Source organism: Cyrtonyx montezumae, unplaced genomic scaffold, assembly GCF_038088225.1.
Source record: "Cyrtonyx montezumae isolate F1298 unplaced genomic scaffold, pur_monq_1.0 scaffold_14, whole genome shotgun sequence".
Classification (NCBI taxonomy): Eukaryota; Metazoa; Chordata; class Aves; order Galliformes; family Odontophoridae; genus Cyrtonyx; species Cyrtonyx montezumae.
In genome coordinates, this window is record NW_027071870.1 from 1,788,323 (window position 1) to 1,813,675 (window position 25,353).

The 25,353-nt window shown below is 40.7% G+C and overlaps 1 protein-coding gene across 1 annotated transcript in view; it reads right to left on the bottom strand.

Moving 5' to 3' along the window:
• Positions 1-10,163: 10,163 nt before the first annotated feature.
• Positions 10,164-25,353, bottom strand: part of COL1A2 (collagen type I alpha 2 chain) — a 37,432-nt gene continuing 22,242 nt past the window's right edge. Inside the window, exons 31-52 of the mRNA XM_065731285.1 lie at positions 24,630-24,728; positions 23,851-23,958; positions 22,412-22,465; positions 21,823-21,876; positions 21,260-21,313; positions 21,104-21,157; positions 20,895-21,002; positions 19,878-19,931; positions 19,731-19,784; positions 18,716-18,877; positions 17,639-17,746; positions 17,096-17,203; positions 15,871-15,924; positions 15,658-15,765; positions 15,398-15,451; positions 14,985-15,092; positions 14,367-14,420; positions 14,134-14,241; positions 13,501-13,747; positions 12,914-13,104; positions 11,581-11,823; positions 10,164-11,047 (exon numbers count right to left, since the gene is read on the bottom strand). Of these exons, the coding sequence (XP_065587357.1) occupies positions 10,901-11,047; positions 11,581-11,823; positions 12,914-13,104; positions 13,501-13,747; positions 14,134-14,241; positions 14,367-14,420; positions 14,985-15,092; positions 15,398-15,451; positions 15,658-15,765; positions 15,871-15,924; positions 17,096-17,203; positions 17,639-17,746; positions 18,716-18,877; positions 19,731-19,784; positions 19,878-19,931; positions 20,895-21,002; positions 21,104-21,157; positions 21,260-21,313; positions 21,823-21,876; positions 22,412-22,465; positions 23,851-23,958; positions 24,630-24,728 (2,331 nt within the window). The 3' untranslated portion in view covers positions 10,164-10,900. The remainder of the gene's footprint in view (positions 11,048-11,580; positions 11,824-12,913; positions 13,105-13,500; positions 13,748-14,133; positions 14,242-14,366; positions 14,421-14,984; positions 15,093-15,397; positions 15,452-15,657; positions 15,766-15,870; positions 15,925-17,095; positions 17,204-17,638; positions 17,747-18,715; positions 18,878-19,730; positions 19,785-19,877; positions 19,932-20,894; positions 21,003-21,103; positions 21,158-21,259; positions 21,314-21,822; positions 21,877-22,411; positions 22,466-23,850; positions 23,959-24,629; positions 24,729-25,353) is intronic.

Below are 25,353 nucleotides of genomic sequence, written 5' to 3' on the forward strand. Positions count from 1 at the left end.
CCTCTTCCTCTTCCTCCTCCTCCTCCTCCTCCTCCCCCCCTCCTTGCTCTCCTCCTCCCAGGGCTCCCGGCTGGGAGCTCTTCTTGAAACGCCAGAATGTGGAACACCGAAAGCTGTGCTTGTCGTTTCAGCTCCCTCCCGTTTTTCTGTGAGCCAAAGAAAGTGATCTTCCCAAAGACCTGCGACTCGTTGCGTCTGACTGTTCGTAGCTGAGAACGCGTTAGAAATGAAAAAGGGAGCGTGATGGAAACTGAGATGAAATAGGCAAAACAAAGCCAGGAAGCCTACACACTGCAAATTCTGTATTCGGATCTCGCCTGGAGAACCTCAGGCACCGTGCAAACGTACAGGATTTGAGTTTTAAGTGTTCTTTTAATTGGTACGTACTCACCCAACAAAGCCTGCACTACCTGCTAGCATCCAGTCTATGGTTTTCCAGATTCTACTCAATCAAACCAAAAGCTGCTGGTCATATGGATTCCTTTGCTCCACAAATGAAGCTCCTGTTCGTGTGTTATTTTCACAGTTACACCACCTTAAAAAATTCAAGCGTTTTCAAAGCTTTCTTACTGTGAATAAACCTTATTATTTGTTAAAATATTCCTATTAGTGTTCATCATCATTATATTGCAGATGTTTACATGGTAGATGCAAGCACTTTGCACTTTAATATTTTTTTTTCTTTTTTTAACAGCTTCTGGAACTTAAAGACTTTATAAAGTCCAGCCACTTGTGTATATTTAATACTGAAGTGGACATAAGCAGAACTTCTGCTTTTGCTACATTGCTCCTTTGGAGAGGTTGTGCAGGTGCCTGACGAGAGATGTTCCTCATTGCATTCAGAAGCTCTTGGCTGCAGTGCTATGAGCTAGGTTTGCACACATGCAGTTTCTCATGGGTACCCCCTTGCTTGTTACTAGAAAACGGAATTTGATGTCATTGCCTACACCTGAATAATTCACACCACCAATACTACACATGAAAGGCCTGATACAAGAGGGTAATTAGAGATCACCCATGAAACAGACACCAGACATGAATTATCTAGAAGCTTTGCAACTTCCATTAAATATCTAACTTATGTTCCTGCCTGCTGATAAATTTAATATGCTGGAAGTAAACCAGAAGTATGCTAGCTCTTTTGCAGTTATACCTCAGCTTTTGTTTTCCAAATGCTCAGCTTGGCATTGGGATCAGCTTGCGCTGGTGGAAGCATCCAGCACTGTCAGTGGGAGGGGAAGACCTGGAGCAGTCATGGAGAAAACACTCAGCACACCAACAAGTATTTGATCTGAGGCTGGAGGAAGTGTGATAGTGCCTCATAATGGTAAGGGTAATGGCTGTGAAGAGTCAACAGCCACAGGAGAGATTTCCCATTTCTGCTTTCTATGGAGATAGCCCTGGCTTAACTTCATTATTTTGAGAAGATACTGTGGTGCTGTGTATGGTCACTGACAACAGCTGAAGATCTCACGGTGGCTTTCGACCACACTTATTCCCCAGTGTGTCTGAATAATGAAATGGTCAGGAGAAATTGGGTTCATTGAACTTAGCTCCAGCCACTTGCAACAGGAAGTGGATTTATTTTGAATTCATTATCTGACTGGTGGAAGAAAGGCTTACTCATAGATGAGAATACAGTCGATACACTCACTGTTAGGTGTGGCAGTCCTGTGTTGAATTTAGATAACTGAACTGGACAGATGTCATTTACACAGATGTAATTAAATTGAGATAATCCTTATTTTACTGCTTCCTGTTTTCCTTGTTAGGCTTGCTGTTAATGGGAGGAGAATGCTGTGCTGCAAGTTGAAATGGGCATGCACATATGAGTCTGCTGATGAGCTCAGGTCCCAGGAGATCTCATTCTCTGATTCTGCTGATTTCAGTATTACAACCAGGTGTAGCTTTTAGAGAGCTGCTGTCCTCAGTCAAAGTCGCGGGGCAAGCCCGAGAACCTGACAGAGACAGTGACAATCTGTTATTGAGAGGTTGTATATGTGTGTTCTCAGTCAGGGCTTTTCCATGTGGTAATTTTCCCTCAGAGTTTTTACACGCTTCTAGGAGTGGAATTAATTTTGCATACATTGATTTAGTGAGGAATATAGACACCAAAGCTGAAAGAAAAACTCCAACATACATTTAAAATGTACATTTCCTGTGGTATTCTAGGGACAAACTGTTTGCCATATACTGACTGAATGATCCTCTGTGTTATTTGATAGATCAAGTGCTGAATGATCAGTAAGTGGGATCTGCCATACCCCGAACCGTAACAGATCTTGATTTAATTTGTGCATCATTATCAGTTTGCTCCCCAGGTATTGTAATTCCAGAAACAAAGCAGTATTTCTAACAGATTACTGGGGAGAACAAGACTGTATGTTGTGCAGGTTTTCCTTCAGGAGCTCTGCTAGTCACCAAACAACATCAAACATTTCAATTGCTGAGTGTTCAGCCTCACAATGGCAACCAGTCCTTCTGTAAGCATCATGTCTCCCTGCAAATATTTAATTATGTTAATGAAGCGAGAGTTTCAAAAACAACAAGGTTTGTTCTGTCAAGCAGGGCACCCCAATTATTGTCTCAGCTCCTGAAAGTGATACACCACCAGGCTCCTGAGATCTGGAAAGTTCTATCACAATTACTGCTTTGACAGATCTCTAATTTTGCAGGAGCTACAATATTCCTCAATAGTCTGCACAAAAAGGAAGCTGATATGAAATAAAGCAGTTTTGAAAAATCACATTAACAAAGGATATATTTAGCTTTATCACTAAGAGACAAATGAATCCACAGTTCTATAACATGAGGATTAACTGTTTTTGTTTCATGTTTCTGTGGGGATGGAACAGAAGGGGATTGGAAGGACTGGAGGGATGGGAAGTAGCCAAATTTCAAATGTGTAAGTGCTCCCTTCTCTTCCATTAAGAGAATGCACCTTTCTACACCATGGGACATAATCACCACGCAGCCATGCAGGCTGGAGGTCAGATGGGGACTCTGCACGGCTCATTAGTGCAAATTGATTTTTCTTTCAGCTGCTTAGATTCTTACCCTCAAAGCATTGCATACAGCGATGTAACAGGTTCAGAACTTTCAGTTTTTATCAGTAGGTAGTTAACTTGTAGATGCCATTTTTTTTTCTGTTTTTCTGTCTTTTACTTATTTACTCATTTTTTACTCTTAGATAAGAAAAAATGACAGCTCACTGTCAAGCCAAACTGTTCTCTTTCTGTCCATATTCCATGTTTTTTTCCTGGTTGCCCTTATGGTCCCAGATGTGCCCCTTTAAAATTGAAAATTCTGTATACCCATGGGGCAGTCTTTGGAATCCAGTGCAGCTGCTGTCCAAGCTGTGTCATGCCTGAGGAGCATTAGAGCGTTTTCTTATGGTAGATAAAAATACAGGTGCCATCCTGTAATTATGTTCTCTTTAGAGCAGAGAACATAATTTCCACCTCTATCAGGGTAATCTCCAATAAAAATCATTAATATTGATTGCCATTAACATTCTGTATGATACATTACTATTCTATGTGATATTGGCCCATTAAAAAAAAAAAAAGCTTATCCTTGGGTTCCAGAAGTTCCTCAACACCGTTTCTGGCAGCTCATGCTTGGTGTGCAGTCATAATATATCCAACTACAGCAGATGCTGCTGTCATGGATGTTAGATCACTGTACTCTGATAAAGGGACAGGTGCCTATAGGCCTGAGAGGGGATTTTCATGTGCTGATTTCCTTGATGTGAAGCTGAGAAGCAGGACAGCTCCAGGAAGGACTTTACAGAATGTGTTAACTAAGGAGTATAGCAATGAAATAAAGTAATATAATAAAATATAGTAATGTAATAAAAAATGGTATGAAAGAAATAAACTGAGAAATAGCCCAAAGTGAGGAAAAGTTATCTGGAAAGAAATAAATTGTCCTGGACGTGATATGAATGGTAGTTAAAGATAAAGCAGTTTGAGATAAATCTCTATAAAGCAGTTCTCCTAATTATCTTCGTTCTTAAAGAATCACTTTAGTTTTAGAGGCCTGGAGTCTGTAATGAGGTCAGCAATCGATATAGGGCAAAGCACATCAAAGAGAAGGGTATGATAGACAGGGAAACAGTAAAAACCTGGAAAGTGATCAAAAGAACATAATGAAGAGGCTCAGATAATGATGTTATCTAGATTTCCCAGTGAAGCAATACTCACAAGCACAAAAACAGTAGAGAAGGAATGACATTCTGAAAACTGAACGTAGGTGAAAAGCTGGAACTAGAATGCAAAGCTTTTCTTTTAGAAAAGAGAGGCCAAGCAGCTGTTACTGCTTGCAATAAAGCCAGAGATGCTGAGATAGACAAGAAAAAATAGAAGCTATAGTCCCTGAGAGTGGACAGAGGCAAACTTCAAAGTCACAAAAGATGTTTGGTCAAAGAAAAATTAAGGACTTAATGAAGTGTTAATGAGGAATGAAGCCACAACTCCTACTGAGAAATCTGGAAGAATGAAGAATTTTGGAAGACCCTGAAGATAACCAAGCTTTTCCGCTGCTGTGTGACTGAGACTATTTCTGTGCAGTTCTGCACTTCAGAACCTCTTCTAAAGATAAATATTAAATATACCCATGTTGCTCAGCCTTGACCAGGTCGTTTAACATTGCTGGAGAGTGGTTTCACAGCGTCCCTTCAGATGGCCGTGGAGAATGTACCAGGTCCACCGGGCATCTTTCAAGCTGTCCTCTTCCAGCACTCTGCCCTCCATGTTCTCAGTGGATGTTGATTATCTGGCAGTACTTCAGACAATGAAACTGTGGCTGTGAAACTGGCATACATTTCACTGTGGATCCAGCCATGATTTTATACCTTAAATGCAAATGTGAAAATGAGGACTACGGGCTACTTGTGGGACAAAGACCAAGGTGGAAAACTACGTACTAGAAGTGTTACCTCAGATGGAAAATTGTGATGGTCTGTTTTGAACACCAGTGCAAAAACACACCCTTGAAATTATTTTGTGTTTTGTCAGCCCTGCCTTCTCTAGAAAACTAGTGTTTTCTCTTGTTTAGAAACGGAAGGAGTCAGTTTTATAAGGATATCTCCAGAAAGTCATTTCTCTCCGGACCAGATGTAACTCTACATCTTTAGAGTAATGGCTACGTTCCCAGGTTTCTTTAAATGAGTGAAATTGGGTGGAACTGAGCATGTTTGCCTGAGGTCATGTGGGATTATATGCATGACAGCTTTTGATTTTGGTAGAGGGGGTTCAAGCCTTTGGAAGAGAGCTCTTATCTCAGCACTAAGAGGAACAACCTGTCAGCCAGTCTGATTTCTCCTGTAAGAACAATCTTAATTCTTTTGTATCCTATTTTTTTTGTTGGAATTCACACTGACACTTTTACATTGTAACCTGAAATGATTGAGATGCTATATAAAATTTTCATCATGCAATATTCATAATTTCATAGAACCTAATGCAGGGGGTCTGTACTACTGGAATAAATGTTTTTAGGAAGGCAATCGTATGTTAGGAAGGAAAATAGCTTTTTATTAGGATGATTGTAACAGTGGAAAAAATATCTCAGCCTCAGGCTCAGTAAAACACTGTTCAAGCATTTGCAATGGATTAACAGACTAGAATATTCCCGTGAGTCGTTACTTAAAGATGAAATTGCAAAGAAATAATTTAATTTAAGCAGAATATTACAGAGTGGTCCCTTTGGGTTTGCATTGTCCTGCTGTGTCTTTTTGCCTCTACGCTGCTCTGTTGTGTTGCTGTGAGCTCTTGTGGGTCTAAGTAACTTTGTGATGCTGAAATGTAAACATGCACTCAGAAAGATTATCTGCACACCTCAGGCTTAGCAAAGACTTGTCACCTGGGAATTAACAGATAGCTGAGTAGCTGTGCCATTCCTATAAAATATGCATAAAAGCCCAGTGAGCTGGAATCTGCAAGGCAGCTGTTATTGTTTGCTTGTAGCTTCAAATGTCCTCTGCATGACGCACTTCAATAATTGCCCCAATGAGAGATAGACAGATCTAACTTTTTTTTCATTCCATGTCTTTGCTTATGCTTTGAAAACTTTTGTATCAAAATGTTTCGCTAACAGAATATGACTTTCCCTAAAGCCTGGAACCCCCAAAAATTCTGATGCACTGAATCTACTGAAGACTGTATCCTCAGCAGCTCCTTAACTCAGCCCTTCTGTCTGAGCAAAAACTGAAGGGAGGGAGGGAAGGAAGGAAGAGAAGGGAGGGAGGGAGGGAGGGAGGGAGGGAGGGAAGGAGGGAGGGAAGGGAGGGAAGAGAGGGAAGGAAGGGAGGGAGGGAAGGAAGGAAGGAAGGGAGGGAAGGGAGGGAGGGAGGGAGGGAGGGAAGGGAGGGAAGGGAGGGAAGAGAGGGAGGGAGGGAGGGAAGGGAGGGAGGGAGGGAGGGAAGGGAGGGAAGGGAGGGAAGAGAGGGAGGGAGGGAGGGAGGGAGGGAGGGAGGGAGGGAGGGAGGGAGGGAGGGAGGGAAGAGAGGGAGGGAAGAGAGGGAGGGAAGAGAGGGAGGGAAGGAAGGAGGGAGGGAAGAGAGGGAGGGAGGGAAGGAGGGAGGGAGGGAGGAAAAGGAAGGGGTTATTTTGCTGGTGAAGAGTTGAACCAACAGCTAGGGAAAAATGGAGGCCTTGATCTAGGTGCAAAAGAGTAGCAAATGAAAACAGTGGAGATCTTTGGTCTGGCTTGTTACCTTTGACAGTACTTCCACTCCACCCGTGGGAACTGAGTGAGCATTCAGTTCACTGAGGAGCTAGCTATCAGTCAGATGAATTTGCCTCTCCTGCTTTGGTTTCATGGTCACTGAAAACTAGAAGGCAAGAGCATTCTCACCTTGATTTTTTTCTACCCTGTGCAAGGCTGCATTTTGCTGCCACGATCTTTCCTGGGTTGGATGACTGTTCTTCTGGCAAGCCGGTTTATTTGGAGAGAGAGTTGTGGTGCTGATATTTTGCAGAAATACCCCGTGGGATATTCTTGGCCACTCACAACTGAGAAGATTTCGGTAGGAGCCACGGCAGGTGACAGCTATGCTGCCGCTCCTCAACGGCCTGTAATTGCTGCCTATGTCAATAGGTGGTGCACTGCTCTTGTGGAATCGCTCTGCTACTTCACTCACGGCCTTAAGAAATGGCGCTCAGGAAAACCTGTTTCATTTCACCCAAAGAAACAATGATTTATCAAAAAAAAAAAAAAAGAGAAAATTATACCTTTCTGATGTGTTTTTTACACTGAAATAATTACTGTAGTGATTTACATATATTTCAAAATCTTGCTATCAAAATGGGCAAATGTATTTCTTTGGATACTTAAGTTTGGGTTAACAAAAGCCATCATTTCACGATGAACTGTATGCCTGGAATTGTGGTTAGGAAATTTTGTTCATGTAACACCTGCACCCAAACACTTAATGTCCAGGAAGGGACCTATGGATTCCAGCCCAGGAGTATAGCAATTATCATTTCTGTGGAAGATATTTCCATATGCATTGCAGAGTGCATTCAGACTGATACGTGCATGGAAACAACGTAGAAAAAATAATGCTTTTTTATAAAGCTGATAACAAAGGTGGCATGTGAGGAGATGAATTATAATCTGATAGCGTGCCTGAGAACTGCTTGATTTGAATGTGCTACTCACACATTGTTTGGAAGCAGTATACATGATTCTAATGCTGTAAAACTGGATTGAATGGGTTTCCAAATAACATCTTCTAGGAAAGCCTGTCTGAAACCTCCAAGCACTACAACAGAACAGAAAACAAACAGAAATCACAACAAAAGGTACAATTTAAAGCTGTGTCGTGGAAACACAGATCTGTCAACTGGAACTGCGTGGTCTTTAAGGTCCCTTGCAACCGGTGCCATTCTATCAATGTTGTTTCATCATTCACCTGTATTAAAAGAAATTTGCCTATCCATAGCCCAGAGCAAAGTGTTCATGTTTTAAAATGGTAAACACAGATCTTTAAGGTGACTCTTGGTGGGTCATGATTTTTCTCCCCAGTGAAGAAGACTGGACAGTTACAATTTTCCCTTCTATAACCTCTTCCCAAGTTTTAAAGGGTTTTTTTTGTTGTTTTTTTTTCTCTCTGCACAGGTTGAACTTACCACGTTCCATCTCCCTACCTCTATTTTTCACCTACTTATGCCACATTCATACAAAAGCAGTGCTGCAGAGAGCCTGGCTTCTGTTAAGTTTTTAGTAACCTTCATGGATGCGGTGAAGTAGCTTTTCATTGGAGACATCAGGCTTCAGCCAAGTTACTGACAGGAACAGCTCGGCCTCTGCCATGTCCTGGGAAGGCTGCATGAGAAGAGCTGCTAGGTGGAACTGTCCCTGACCATGCAGGTGGGTGTTTGCTCCCACAGCATTGCAGGGAGGAAACAGATGGGGCCAACACTGGCCTCCCACATTGCCATTTACAGTTGTACCACAGCCCGGCCCTGGGTTCAGCAGTGGCTTTAACACTGCAGTTTTAGCTCATCTGTGCTAATGGTCCAGTTGTGTTAGTGCTGGTGCACACCTACTTGTTATTAAATTCTCCAGAGGCAATCTGCAGATGACTTCCAAAGACAAGTAAGCGAACTCGAGCAAAAATTTATTCAACATTTTCTACTCCTGAAATGAGCCAGTATCATACTGCAGACTCCCTGCACTGTGTGCAGCTCACCTCACTTATTTTCAGCTACAGTCCTTGGAAAAGGAAGAAGCTCTGCAACACTGTGCATAGCACAACAAAAATGCTTGCTGTGCAGTAATTTCTGGTTAAGTTCAAAACCCCAAACTGAGTATTGCCCAGATGCTAATACCCATTGTAAGGTGGGGGCTCTGGGCTCCAGTTTTTCTGCTTTTTTTTCTTCTGGTTTGATTTCTAAATGAGCCCACTTTGGTGACAAAGGTGCAAAGACACAGACCAAGGGTATTACTAAAGGGCTGGTAGAAGTAGAATGGAAGCGTTCTTCATCTGGAAGGAAATGCCATGAAACAGATCAGAGAGAGCTCAGGAGAAATCAGAAGGTGAGCGAAGAGAGCACACAGCAGCTGCAGGCCAGGCTGTTTTTTCCTATATGCCTTTTTTCCATTAATCAATTAATTGCTTGTGAGAATAGAGGATTCCCTTTAGAAACAGTTAGCCCTTATTCCTCCTTCCATTGCCCAGAGCAGCCTTTGGACTCACCCACCAGCCTTTGGGATGTTGCTGTGCTCAGGTTACAGGATCACAGAATCAGAGAATCACAGCTGTAGGGTTGGAAGGGACCTCCAGAGATCCTCGAGTCCGACCCCCGTGCCACCATCCAGGTGGGTCTTGAACATCTCCAGAGAAGGAGACTCCACGACCAGTTCCAGGATCTTCTTTTGCTTATTTTCTCTGGGCTTTCTTCTGGGGATTCCTGCTGATGAAGCCCATCTCACATCTTCCCTTACCTGCTTCAGCTGTTGTCCTCGCAGTCTTGCATATGATGTCTCCATCACCTTTCAAGACCCTCCCAAAGCCTGAACACAGCTGTTGAAACTGCTGTTCATTTTGGGCTTTTAGAAAAGCGCTGTATGAGAGCAGCATCTTAAAAGGTCTCATCCAAACACAGTCTTTGGTTCTCAGCACGTTCACTGTGATAGTCAATTGTTAACTTTAACAGTAGGTAGATCTCTTTCATACACAACTGAATTAAGTATAAAGGCCTAACAAATCCTGATGTTCCAACTCTTCCTCCACGTTAGTTCAAAAGCATGTACCTCTGCTGATTGCAGCAGAGCTCTCTTCACAGTGTTTTCCACAAGACAGAACCCTCGTTTTCCATCTTTAAAGTGAGATGATTATCCTTCCTTTAGACATTAATTTTGGATAGGATTCAGATAAAATGAAGGAATCTCTTCTACTTCTGAAGTTCACATACTACCAGGCATGGTTTCTTGAGGACTTTCTCAAAAGGGGATGTTGAATTGAAGGGTCAACTAGACAATCACACCCAGGAGACAGCAGAAGGAAGTCTTTGAATGCTGTAAGCAAAGAGTTTACAGCAATAATTTAAGAAATAATGAAGATGTGCTTCTTTTTGTGAGCACGAATTTCTGCTGATGCACCTAAGCAAGTAACTTTACTCACTCAATACCTTCTTTTGGAACACTGGACATGCTTTATTTTTTTTCCACAATTTATTTAAACATCTCACATATACAAAATACATTTTCTTTTTTTTTCCTTTTGAGAAATGGTGGTTCGTTTTTATCCATTGGAGAAGATGAAAATGAGATTTGGAAGCAGAAACACCTGATTTTGGAAGGACAAAGATGAGGAAAAACGATCCACATGCTTAAGCTGGGGATGAGACAGATTTCAAAGAAACAGAGAAGTAATGCTTTAACTGCTGCTAGCACCATCAGAATTCAAGTATTGGAAACACACTCCGGAATAATGAAATTAGCACCACTATATTCAGAGTGGGACTGAAAGTAACTCATACGATGTCGAAAAGTGCCTACAAAGGATGTGGATCACACTTGGTTTAATGTATGAGGTAGTTTAAACCTTTGGAAGTTGTGGTTTTAAACTTCGTCTGTGGAAGACAGTCAAAGGCCACAAGTGGTGCAAACTTTCATGATTTTTTATTTTTATTTTATTTTTTTTGTTTTTTTTTCTTTACAAAGGTTGACATTTCCCAAAGCAAGGTGTTAAATCTTGAAAGACTTCCAAGTCCTTTTGGGGCTGTATTAAATTTCATTGCACAATGCTCCAATCAATTCTTCTCCTTCTCTTTCGCCCAGAGTTTAAGCAAGTAGATGAACAGAAGAAATGGAAGGAGTCAGCTCTCATTACAAAAAGAAATGACAAAGAATAATTTTGGGGGGGGACTTTAAGTTAATTTTAGTTCATTCATTTGAAACAGACTGGGCCAATGTCCAAACCGAATTCTTGGTCAGCGCCACCAATGTCCAAAGGTGCAATGTCAAGGATGGGCAAGCGAGATGGCTTATTTGTTCTGTACTCAATGATCGTTTTGCCCCATTCGCTGTTCTTTCTCTGCAAGAGAAGATGTGTTAGAATTGTTATCGCATTGTTCATAGAACTGAAAATTGTTTCACCTAACTGGAGCATTTCTGAAAGAATTTTAATTTTACTGCCACTGTTTGCAAATAAGATGCTCATATCCAACTAATCAGAACTTGGATACAGAGAAAACATTAACATTTGTGAGGCCCTACATTTCTATAGTTTTCATGCTGATTAAATCCTCAGGAAATGTTCCCTGATCTTCTGAAGACTTGACCCTGCCTCTCCTGCACCTTGCGTACTACATTCCCAGCACACTTCAGTTTCCACAGAATTTGGGTCTGGTTCCTCAGGAAAGCTTTTCCATTTCTTTGCCACACTGCACAGTACAAGGATTTGTTAGTTCCCTACTCTTTGCCATTCATTAAAGATCTGGCGTAGCTGCTTCTGTAGGTGATTTATCCTCACTGAGTAAAATTTTTCTGGTCTGACTGACAATCTGAATCAAAGCACAGCCCTCACCAACCAGTACAATCACAGTGCCCACAGTTTGTGATACTTACAGAGCAGCCATCCACAAGAACGCTGTAAGTGAATCTGCTGTTGCCTTCAGCTCGTAGTTCAACATCATTGGATCCCTGGAGTATAACAGCCTTTTTAAGGTTTCCAGTCTCCTCATCCATGTAGGCAATGCTGTTCTTGCAGTGGTAGGTGATGTTCTGGGAGGCATGGTTGGCCAGCAGACGCATGAAGGCAAGTTGGGTGGCCATGTCCTTTGTGGTCACACCTTCACCATTGTATTCAAACTGAAAAAGACAAAGAAACCCACTCAATTGAATTGCTGGGGAAAAGTGAATGTTTGCATAGCTGCTGTAGGAATAGGAAAGAATTAAAGGCCACAGACATCTGAGATCAATTGCCTACTGCAACTGAAGAGCTAGAAGACACCACACAGAACTGGCAGGAATTAATTAGTGGGCACATGGAGTGGGTGGAGTTAAGCTGTAGAACTCTGATCCAAGATATGACTGTTGTAAGCAATTTATGTGGATTTAAAGATAAGATCAAACATATTCAAAAGAGGAGAAATTCACTGTTTCCTCAAATATACAGAACTCCTGCTTGAAGAAAGCCCTGATTCTTTTATTTCAAATTTTAGTTTCACAGAATAGTGTCTGTGGATGTTATGAATGATTGCTTCCTTATATTCTTTAACAGCATCTGCTTTCAGCCAATGTGAGAAACAGGACTCTAGAATATGTAGGGCCCTTGTTCTGATTCAGTAATAAATTTTTTTGGTTTTATATTATAGACCTTGGACAGTGAGATTTCATCATAAGATGAACTCAATTTCATTTAAAAATTATGAAACTAGTTCTTAGTCATAAAAAGGACTTTCCAGCAGGCTGGCACAGTAGCTGACATGCAGGTAGGCATACTGATTTTACTTAGTGGCAATTCTGAGTGCTACACGGGCATACACTTAGGATCCATTATGAGCAATAAGATATTTCTAGGTGCAATATGTCAAAAATAAATCCCAGTTTAAAAAGATAGTAATAAAATAGCTTTTGCTTTCTCAGTTTCTGGACTGTCTCTGTCCTAAAGTAACATATTCCAGGACAGGATTCCCTTACAAATAGCCACTAGCCATGCTGAATTGATCATCTGCAGACACTGATGAAAATGAGAACAATACTAGGAAATCCTGTTAGCAAATTGTGCTTGAAGTCAACACTGGAACCCCATTCCCTTGAGATAAAACAAAAATTGTTCCCCTTTTCATATTTCTCCTCTAAGAGTTTATATAACGGGTTTTGTTCACTGAGAGTCAGCGAGTAGGGAATTCTTCAGAAAGCATTGGAGGAAACAATCATCCTCCAGTGCATCACATACCTGAGTGCCACCGTTGATAGTTTCACCAAACCATACGTGCTTTTTGTCCTTGGGGTTCTTGTTGACGTACCAGTTCTTAATTGGAATACTTTCAGGGCTAGCATGGATGCAAGTCTCACCAGTGGCAAAGTCACAGTATGCTTTAATGGCATCTGCAGTGCAGCCTTGGTTAGGATCAATCCAGTAGAAACCTTTGAAGAAAGAAACACTTGCGTTCAGTTTATATTCAATGGTTTGATAGAGGAACTCTGTGGTCACAAATATCACTTCAGTACTGTACTTAACTGTGATAACTGGAAGAAACACATCTTTTAGATCATCAATGTGTAAGAAATCAATTGTATTCAAAAACCAGGATTAAACATTTTGCATTATTTTAAAAGAGACTGCAATAATTGCACAACAGTAGATACTTCAAATGTCTCCAACTGTCCTCACAGAAATGCATTTTCACTGGAGGCAGAAGGAACTTCACTGCCCATTTAGTACTTCTGCTGGTTGACCAGGGATACCTTTCATCAAGGAAAGCTAATGAGCTGAAAATAACTTGCTGAGCCAGAAAGGGCAAACATCTGGCACTGACGTACCGCTACTCCATTCTGGGTGGCTAAGTCTGAGGTCACGGCAGGTGCGAGCTGGGTTCTTTCTGGAGCCTTCTGGGGTCAGCAGGGTCTCAATTTGGTTGTTCAGTGTTTTCAGAGTGGCATCAACTTCATAATCCTTGGGTCTGAGAGAAGGCTGATCAGCTCGGTAGTATTCTGCATCAAAGCCAACTTCATATCCACCACCATTGGGACCAGGGGGACCTGGGGGACCGGGAGGACCAGGAGGACCCTAAAGTTTTTCCAAAAGCAAAAGACAAGAAATGTTGTTTTACAAATATGATTCTTTTAGCAGAGTGTTTCCACACAAGCACTGTCCTGCCGAAGCCTTAGCACCATCAGCCATAATCTGAGGAAGGACCCGTGGACCTGCTGTGTGGTAACTACTGGGAACTAAAGCAGAAGATGCACTGTGTAGGAGTACCACATCTTGCTAGCCATAAAAAATGAACAAGGACTTCAGGTTTAGATCTATTAGGGAAATGTTGAATGTTCAATAACCAACATTTCAAAAATCCTTTTTGAAATAAAAATACCTCTCTCTATGAACTAAGATTTTGAAGTGATTTTTGTTTAACTGTTACCTAAATGTGTTAAATCAACAGAAGTTATACTCACAGCAGGGCCTTGGCTACCATGAGAGCCACGTACACCAGCAGGGCCAATGGGTCCAGGGAGACCATTGCGACCATCCTTACCAGGAGGACCAGAAGGACCAGGAGGACCCTAGAAGGAAACTCAATCAGTTTAATGACAACAGGGAACACTACAAATAGGAATTCATGTACATGAGTAAATATATTCCATAAAAAGAATGGGAGAATTATTTGCAAACACTTAAATTCACGTACCCTTGGGCCAGCAGGACCATTGTTACCAGGAGGACCTTGATCACCATGTTGGCCCTGTTAGAAAAAACAAATGCATACTCAAAAAAAATGCAGTGCCACAACATCATGTATTAACATAATTCAAGAGGGGATCAGCAGATTAATTTGGGTTCAGAGAATGGAAATCTAGGATGACTGGCATTAGTGAAGTTGGGATATAAAATGCAGGAGGAAAGAGAATGAAGAGAGACGTTTAGAAGGATAACCTATAAAAGTCTCTATATTGTTTCTTAGGGTTTCCAGAGAAGCCTTTACAATAAGAGCCAAAATTCCCAAAGAGGATACCAGAATTTAAAGGGAAGATAACCTGTAAATGACTTGTTTCTCTGTGATACAGAAGCTTTACAATTTCTGACCAGAAAAGAAGAAGTAACACTAAAAGGCAGAGCTTTTTGAATTCTTGTCAAATATAGTTGATTTTCAGGGCAAGCAATGGTACTCACAGTTCTAAAATCAACTATCAGAGTCATTAATAAAATTTGCTCTATTATGAGGAGAGCACCAAATGTTTGGATCTTTCAGCCTTTGAAACATGATGCAGAGAGAACTAAGTCGAAGTACTGAAGATGGTTTACTTACAGCAAGACCAGGAAGACCCTGCAATCCATTGTGTCCCTTCAGGCCAGGCAGACCTCTATGTCCCTTATCACCAGGTTCACCCTTCTCACCACGTGGACCTTGTGGGCCCTAGGAAAGGATACACATGCCAGAGAAGGCTTCAAGTAGATATTACTGACAAAGAAAGAACTAATATAAAAGCATTCTACATAATGCCACAGGTTGCCCCAGATAGATTTATGTGCATCCTGTAAAGATGCCCAGGAAAAGTGTGAATCTCAAAAGCTTCAGGTTCAATTCCATGATACAATCCAGATCCTAGGTTTATAAATATTTACAGAACTACTTTTTATGCTGAATGCAGTTGTGGGTCCTTAATAATTAAGCATATGTTTTCTCTTCCTGTAGCAATGTATATAGAAATGAAGACTTACAGCAAGACCTCTTGGGCCAAAAGCACCAGCAGGACCAACAGCACCAGCAGGACCCTGGAACAAGAAAATATCATTGATGTATATCATACCTAATAAAGGTTCCATGCTAAACCTATCTCTACAGAAAGAGAAGTCGTTATTCAGATATTACAGGGTTTTGATGCATACATGTATGCACATTATATATATAATGTATGTAAGTAGGATGGACAAATGTTAGTCCTGTATCAATCAAAAAATGTAAGATCTCATCAACTCACAGGATCACCACGGTTTCCAGGCTTTCCAGAAGGACCAACTTGACCATGAGGACCAGGAGCACCCAGAGCACCACTGGGACCAGGGTTACCAGGAGCACCACGCTCACCCTGAGAACAAGGGAATGCAAGAAGAGAGATGCTGTGTTACTACTGATTTATACATACTGGAAAATTTCTTTCATGAATATGAAATAAAAGGGAACAAGTAGTCACCTTGAAACCAGGAGCACCATCACGGCCTGGAGGACCATCATTTCCAGGATTGCCCTGTTAAAGTACCATTTAAAAGTCAGTATTCCATCAATATTCAACTCACATAGAACTTCGTGCCAGACTAATTACTCCCAATGGGATATAGACACTGAGATAGAATAGCATGAATCCTGAAGGTAAGCTTTGTTTTAAATCTTACATTCAATTCCCTTAAATAAATTAACATTCTCAGAAAACATAGGGTGGCCTTCAAATATTTTACATTATGAATATAGGAGAAAGTTCATGATTTTTGGTTCTATTTTTGTAAACAGAAAGTCAGTACAGGAGTTCTATGCTAACACTGCCTCAGATTATCAAATAAACTTCCCTTATAATGCCCAGAGAAAAATTTATCTTAAATCCTTAAGAACTATAACATGAATATTTTACTTCTCTTAAGAGTATAAGCAATACCTAGACACTGTGTGGATACCCTTCAAAGTGAACTACTAACCTGGATGGCCACGTTGAATGGTTAAGTTTATTCACTGCTCTATGAAAAGCTGGTTGCAGGGCCCTGTCCACCAAACAATCATCCATGAGGCAGGGTATTAGAGGGGACAGTTTATTATATTGCAGTACTCCCACATATCCCTTTCTACATAGGATACAGGTCCTCAACTCCCTGCGTTAATCTGTGGAGCTCAGCGCTATCTGCCACACAGGCCAGAGTTTGTCTCACCATGTTTTTAGCCTCCTTTACATCTCATGGTGAAGGAACGCATGTCAGATAGATACGCAATCACAGATAACCAGCTTCCCTGATATAGCTTCCCTCTCTATAGAGAAAAGCTTGTTGTGTGGGATGTAATTTTTTTTACCAGCTCCAACAATTAAGGCTTCTTCCCACTCAATCTTTTCCATCAATTAAGCCAAAAGATTCTGATTGTGACTCCAGAATTTACCCCACACACAACTTATGCCTTGAATTTGTCAACTAGTCAGTGCTACTGGAGAAGAGGATTGAAATTAGCTCCATAATGAGGAGGTTCCCTCTGTTCTAGACCTTGCCAAATATGGGATGTGTGTATTGGGATCCTGCTACTGTTTTCCCTGAAGACACTGGAAGGTAAAAGTCTGCTAGCAGAACAGCATCCAATTGCATTCAGTTTTCCCTGTGTGTTTGTCTTTGACTCAGAACAAAAGTAAAGCAATCTTGGAGAAGAAAGAAGTCATAGCTTACATCACGACCAGCTTCACCAGGAGCACCATTAGGACCGGGAGAACCCACAGGACCAGAGGGACCACGAGCACCAGGAGGACCAGAAACACCCAGGGGACCAGGTTCACCCTAATACAGGAACAGTAGTAACAAAATGTATTATAATACAACAAAAATCAGTCTTGTGAAACTGTCAGCCTGTATCTAAGAGAAACATTTCTTTTGCAGTCAGTTCTGGAAGTGAAACAGAACCAAACAAAGAGAAATGTATTAAACTATAGCAAATATCTTCGTATTTAAGTTCCTAGTTCTTCTATGTCTTGCTAAGAATGGATGCTTCTAATGTCATTCAAAAATATGTTCACCTGCAGGCACAAGTCTTGTTTGTCTGCAGTAAGCAATAATTTCTTCCACTTCAAGTCTATAGGCTCCATTTAACCAAGATCTGTTTGCAGCAGCAATGAAAACAACAGAATCTATACCTCCTGTCCTCCAATATTCCTTTAGAGGAGACCTCAGCATTTTACTTTGTAGTTTAAGGCAGTTAATGAGTCAAATACTCACTGTTGCTCCAGCAATGCCTGGAAGACCACGTTCTCCCCGAGAGCCAGGAAGACCAAGGATACCAGGAGCACCAAGAATACCCTGAGGACCTGGGGTACCAGGAGGACCCTGTGACATGAAAAGATGATTATTATCAGGGGGAAAAAGTCCCTCCACATTTCTCATTTATTTTGTTCTATAACTATTTCCCAAAGATCTCCACGTGGGTCACTGCCAGTTTCCAGATGAAAAGATTTATGACCAAGGCAGAAGATCAAAGCTAAAGGTTTGTAAGAAAGTAATGTTGATTATATTCTACCCCCAATTTGCTTTTCCTTTATGGAAAAGATCTTCTACTATGCCATTCACATTCATTAACAGTGAGTGGTGAAAACTGGAGTGTTCAGAATGGAGAAGATGACTGTATTGAGGGAATTCCACAGTAAAGAAACTGACCATCTAATTCAGTGACAGCCTCAGGAGGTACCTAGATGGTATATGACATCTCCCCACAAGCCTTAGAGCTCATTACTGATCCTCTGAAAAGGCACAGGCTGTTTAGTTAAGAGACTTTTCAATTTCCTTAAAATCTGAGCATGTGCTGCTAGATTTAGCTTAAGTAATCATCCTGAAAGATCATTATTCCTAATTGCAGTCACACCCTCTAGTACAACTATATTTTCTTACAACAAAACTAGAAAATGTACTGCTTTTGCCCCAGAAAGCAAAGTATAATTTCCAATGGTCCCTTAAGAAGTTTTAATGTACATGTCCAACAGTGACAGTGAGAACTTTATTCTGAGCTGTAACCTCTACAGATCACAGAACAAGCTTCTATATATTTGCATTGAGAAACAGTAGAGAGGTAATTCACATGAAGAGATACTTCTACAAGATACTTGACACAGGTACTGCTCACTTTTTAAGGTACGTTTGTCAAACATACCATATAAATAATTTCCTGAATCTCAGTGGAGCGACTGCTTAAATACTTTGCTAAATTTGGTATAGGAGAAATGCCCTTCAAAAGTGCCAGAGGTATCTTAGTAGCTGTAGCATTTACACAAAGAGAGACATTTGTAACAAGACATTACTTACAGCAGCACCAGCCTCTCCAGATGGACCTTTCTCACCAGCAAAGCCAGGTGGGCCAGCAATACCCTGTTCACCAGTACGGCCAACTGGACCAACATCACCACGCAGACCTCTTGGACCATCTTTGCCAGCTGGGCCAGGAGGACCAGGGGGACCAGTGATGCCCTAGAGGATAGAGCATGAACCTGTCATCATTACAACAGAGACCCAGAACTAGGGAGAAGAGAGTAAGCTTCAAGCCATGCACAGAAATGGTGCTTTCCAATAAGCAGGTGATCAGCTGCTTTGGAGCAGCAACTACTCCTACTTCTGTTAAGCAGTGCAGAGCTGGAATCAGCAGATTATTGAATTAGGGAACGTGGCAAAATTTTGCATGTAAATATTGATTTGGCTCTAGACCCATTCATTGTTAACTATAAAGTCTTCAGGGAAAAAAAAAAACCTACAACTTTCCATTCAGCAGGATTGTTTAGCTTTGGATAGTGTGATTTAAAATACAGGAAAGAAATACCTCTTCCCAAGGCTTGGAACACCTTTGTGAAAAGTAAACTTTACAAAAAAAAAAATTGGAAATAAGAAGTTTGGGCTAAAAAAAGAAAGTCAGTCACTTTCACAGACAATGAGAAGCTTCCCTGCTTTGGGCATCAGTTGGAACTGCAGATACTTTAGAAAGTGTGGAAATGAAGTAATCTCTACATTCTTTTTGAGGAAGGATATGACCTTATTCCACTCAAAACCAATATATATGCAGTTACTCTCAGTGAATAAAAGGAAAAAAAAAGCCAAATTTTTACAACAGGCAAGGAACTTCAAGATGCAGAAGGATGCCTGTTAGCTTTTGAAAAAAAACCTCGTGGACTGGAAATTAAGCATTTATTCTGTCTTATACAGTCTTGTAAAGTTTTGAAGCAATTCTAGTAAAGTCAGAATTTGAGTCATATAACAAAAATGAGGATTATCCCTAACCAGTACAGCTTCAGACTTGTCTTCCACTAAAACTTCTCCATCAGATACTTACAGCAGGGCCTGGAGGACCAACTCTTCCAGCAGCACCAGGGAAACCAGTCATGCCCTAAAAATATTAGTCAAAAGGAAAAATTAGTTTAAAGGAAACAATGACTTCATGGAAAGCAACAAAGCAAATGGTAAAAGTCTGAAGACTTACAGGAGGACCAGCGTCACCACGCGGGCCAGCAGGACCAGCAGCACCAACAGGCCCCTATGTGCAAAGGGGAGAAAGAGACAGATAAGCAAAGACTTGTTATAAGAGAAAGTAAGCAATGAGATTGACCCCTTACAAAAAAGAAAGAGAATTTTGTCATTTACTTTAATTGAAGATTTTTGGGCAACAAAACAATGTACTGATATTAGGGGAAGAAAAATTTAACGTACTTCTTAACTCAATATGGTAAGGACTGAAGAGTTGCATAAGGCATTCATGATTCAAACAAATCTGCCTTGGCAACGGTACATAATCTAAGCAAATCTGTAAGTAAAATGTGAAAGGTGTAGAGTAAGGCAAAGAACAGCAGGACCTCTGTTTGCACAGTATGACTGCTGCAGTCATGTAGTTTCAAGATGTGGTATTGGTCTTACAGAAACATATGGTAAGAACCTCTGCCTATGTCCTCTTACAAAACTTTGGAGTATTTCATATACCAAGGTCTCACTTTCTGCATCATTTCCACCAATAAGCCAGTAAGAAGGCTGCATGCGAAACAGTGTATACCTTTGGGCTACATTATAAGCTTATTTGCAAGGGCATGCACAAATTTGCACATATGCACCTGCAATGACTGAATCTAAGTCAGACTGCAGTAGCACATTCTGTTTTTAAGAGGAAGGTTATCAAGGTCCTCATCTCAGGAACTTACCCACAAACACCTTTTGAATGGTTCGAGATAGACTGATTTTGCTGATCTTCAGCACAAGTTGAAAACTATTTTTTCTCCTCTTCATTTCAGTTTCAGACTCATGATCTCAGCCCACATAAATAGACTGATAAGGTATTATATAATATGTGAAAACCAGAATGTTGACTTCCTTCACAAACCAATTTGAAATAGTTTCCTCTTTTTTTTTTTTTAATTACCTTTTCAAAATTCCGAGGCCTTCAGGTTAGCACATTGCTTGCATAGCACACTTAAGAACCATTCCTTTTACAAAGATACTGTTCACTTACTGGTGGTCCAGAAGCACCAATTGGCCCAATAGCACCTGTTGGTCCAGTTTCACCCTTTGGTCCCTTAGGCCCACGCTCGCCTTTAGCTCCAGGCTGACCAGCTGCACCCTGTAGGCAGAAAAAATACAGAATAAGGAGTTGGAAGAGCAAGCTAAGAAAGTAAAGGAACAGCGTGGCATCAGTAAGAGGAAAATGAAAAAAATACTCACAGGAGGTCCAGCAAATCCACTAGGACCCACAGGACCAGGCTCACCACGTTCACCCTAAAGAGAAGATGAGAACTAGTTGGAATTGGCTTTACAAGGGCACTTCTCTGAGTATCACATCTTTGATAGAACAAAATAATTGAAGGAATTGCTTCTTACAGGAATACCACGGGCACCAGCAGGACCAGCGGGACCAGCAGGACCTCCTTCACCCTGAAATAGACAGGAGACACAATATGGGGGAAGGCCACACTTGTCAAAGCAGATCTTGTGGTACTGATGCATATAGTCTATCTCCCCATGTCTTTGTTTTAGTGTACCCCATGTTAAAAACAACTTCTAATGATACTTGGACAGGATAAAGAGTCATTAGGCTCTAATGTGTGGTTGTTCAACACCGTATCAGAACCTCTTCCCACAGTGTGAAGAGCACTGTAGCCTCAATTGGAAAGAACTCAGACAAAGCTCAAATCTGAATCTCCTCTGTAAAACACTGCTGTATAGATATACTTCCATCCATCCCCTGGCCTTTTAAGAAAAGATATGGGGTGCAATGGCAAACTCCCAGTAACACTTGCTTCCCATGATGTGAGAACTTAGAAAATAATTCCACCTTGTTTTGCTGTGCAAGTTTTGTATTAGACTAGAAAATTCCTCTTAAATGTTCATATTGTGGATAAACTGTATAAACAAGACACTTTTCACTCAAAGAGCAAACTTACCCGATCTCCAGCTCCACCAGCAGGGCCAGGAGCACCAATTGCACCAGGGAGACCCTACAGGATAAGAGAAGGACAAAATGTAAGCAAGAGTGACTAGTTAAATTTTTTTGCTCTTTTCTCCTAGAGATAGGCATGTGACTTTATTTCAGTTATTCTTTAAAGGACACCTGGTTAGGTAAAATATATTAAGTCTACGCTGTTATTCTCCTCCTGAAGTATGAAATCTAGGACAAACAGCCAAAATGTCAAATTAATGTTGCATGGCTTTGCAGGCTGCCTTTACAATTGGATATAAGGGCTGAGCCCATAATGTTCCAGAGGACATCACACTGACAGCTGTCTATGAAACAGTGATCTCTGCCAATGTCATATCTCTGCTTCAATGCATGAAGAGCAATCTCTTCCCTCTCACTCCTCAAATTCACACATCCTGGACAAGGGGCTACACTGTGATACTGACTTGCACCAAAAGCAAGCAGCTGTAAGAGGGAAAGGAATACGCTGGAAAATAAGTCATAAATATCCTGTTTAGTCACTTATGGGGTCAGGTGCAGCAAGGTAAACTCAATTAGAACCAAAAGATACTTACACGGGCACCATCTCTGCCTGTTGCACCAGCATCACCTCTCAGACCTGGGGCACCCTAAAACAAACACAGAGAGGAAACAAGCATTATATCAGTAGTATGGAAAACAGTTTGTCAAAAGGAAGCCCTGAGCTGTTCACGGAGTGCACACGTATTAGAGATACTTCTGCTGGTTTTGGTTTGGGAATGGACTTAGACTGGTTTCATTCTTATTGCTGAGTATGTATTTGCAAAGATAAAATGTGTAGACCAAGAGGATCGATAGAATTTGACAGAATTATAATCTTGTCTCTTTTATTATATATAAACCTATTTTGTTTCTCCCAAGTTCCAAGAATTAAAAATTCAAAATCAAATCAATGTCAATTCCAAATGGTGAACGTAAATATTACCTCAAAACCCCTTTTCTTTTGGTCACAGAAGAACCAAATATAATTTTTTCCTGGGGACTCATGTTATGAACTGTATTTGAAGCGAGGAAAGAACTGATAAAAAAATGAAATCATGAGTGGTCATGTAAAAGGGTGTGTATGTTATATAAGAAAAATAGTATCTAGGTCATCACTAGTGTCAAAAAGTCAGACCAGCACTCTGTTCTCTTCTTTTTGAAGAAATCCTACTCTTCTGCATTAATCTGCATGCCAGTATATAGTTTTAATAAAAAGTTGCAAGCAATTTTCATCTTACTTAATATTAATTTAGAATAAATGCAGTTGTAGATATTTTAGTCAAAACAAATGCATAGAAATCTCAGTTTAAAGTTTAAATAAGAATTTGGAACAAGGTGTATCTAACAAGACAAAAATCCACTTTATAGATAATTATATGAATAAAGCAGAATTTGCAACAGGACTTGCACTTAAACAGACTTCATGGCTTTATGTAAGTGCTTACCTTGGCTAAAATTTTCTGCTTTTATACACATCTGATACAATCACAATTTTATTTTTTTAATTTCATTGAATCAGCAAGGTTGGAAAGATCATCCAAGTCCAACCATCCACCTATCACCAGTAGTTCTCACTAAACCATTTATACATCATATGTACTGCATCAGAGTAGAGCTGTTATGGGTTTGATCAGACTTTCTTCTCTTCATGATCCATATATCCATATGCCCACTCCTGCTGTAAACCCTGCATTCAGATTTAACATGGCTTTCACAAAAGTTAAGCTCTTTGTTACTCAACCCTGCGAAGCCCTGCCTGCCACTTACACCAATTCTAAATGCTGAGCAAAGACCAAAATGATAATATTTTGATGTACTAAGGCTGCAATCTGTTGAACCAACACAACCTTTACTTACTGAGATTTAATGAGACACCATGAAATACAGTCACAGCAAATAGAAGTTGTATTTGGGTAACCTGCATTTTTTTCAGTTAGTGAAATTCAAGCTTTTCCCAGACCTGTGCACATATAACGAAGATCATCAGCCTTACCTTCTCACCCTTGCCTCCTGGGACACCTGCAACACCTCTCTCTCCTGGGATTCCACCAGGCCCAGCGGGACCAGGAGCACCAGCAGGACCGACGTTGCCAGGCTCACCCTAGCAGCAACAGTTGTTTAAGAGATGGTGAAACAGGGAACAATATTGCAATATGGAACAAAACTGTCTTTACTTTATAGGCCCATCATTCTGTGTCCTTGTAAATACACTGAGTAGTGGTATTCGGTCTTTAGTTATTTTTAATTTTTCAGCTAGCAAAGATGGTGGACATTATTTCTCACTGATTCTGTGGTACCAAATTCCAAACTAAACCTTAGTGGAAATACCACAGAAGATCTTGAAAATTGAGCCCCACACTCAAGTAGCATCCATCCAGTGTTATTTTGGCAGATGACCATGCGTTATCATGCCAATGTTTTTTGGAAAAACATTGCTTACACGAGAACTTCTTTTCTCAGGTAGGTATAAACAGGTTAGTATGAATTTTAGCCAAAATCTGAGTAACAGTATTCCCAACTATCAATCAGTATACAAGTTCATTCAAAATTGAAGCTCCCATTCCATTCTCAGTGATAAACAAAACAAAAAAACCCCTCCATATTAGTATGGACTAGCCATCATGGAGATTAACTATTTGATGAAAGGGCCCAGCACCTATGATATCTGCAGGTTAACTGCTTGCAGCAATCATTTATACTGTGTGAAGAAGGTTTCTGACCGCCCTCCTCAGCAATTCAACAGTGATGCAGTGGTAGCTGGAGAAGACATACCTTGTTACCATCAGGGCCTGGTGGGCCAGATGGACCACGGCTTCCGATAGGACCAGCAGGACCAACAGCACCACTTTCACCAGGAAGACCACGCTCACCCTATGAGAGACAGTCTGATTTGAGTTTTTCCCTTAGTCATTCTGTAGGCTAGAGATTTAAAAGCACTGACTGGTAGCAGTGACACTATGATGCATTTTCAGCTGAACAAACCACTATTAATATCAGAATGATGCACACTGAACTGGTTGGAAAAAGTGGATTTAGCTTTTGATACAAAGCCAAGTACAAATCTGAGGTCAGACAATGGATTCTAGTAAGATGAGGGCCACAGAAATTGGCAAATTGTTTCAACAGTGGCAAATGCCACCAGAGAATAAAGGTGGCAACTAAAACCTATTAATAGGACCTGAACAACGTAACAGGTATAAGGATAAATTTCAAACAAGGTATTAACTGGAAATAACCAGAAACCAGGCTCAAATGCACAGCAGATTATCAAATGTATATAACTTTTACTGAAAAAAAAAAAAAAGGCTCAGATTATCCCACTGTAATCAAGCTGAACAGTAGTGAATAATCTGATAGGGCATAATGGAAACTTTCATTAGTTGTTGAGAAAAAGAATCTGAAGGTTAGAGCAAGAACATGATCAATGTAACTGACTCAGGGAGAGATGACACACTCAGAAAAGCACCAATGAGACCTTGTGCAAACACCAGGGAAC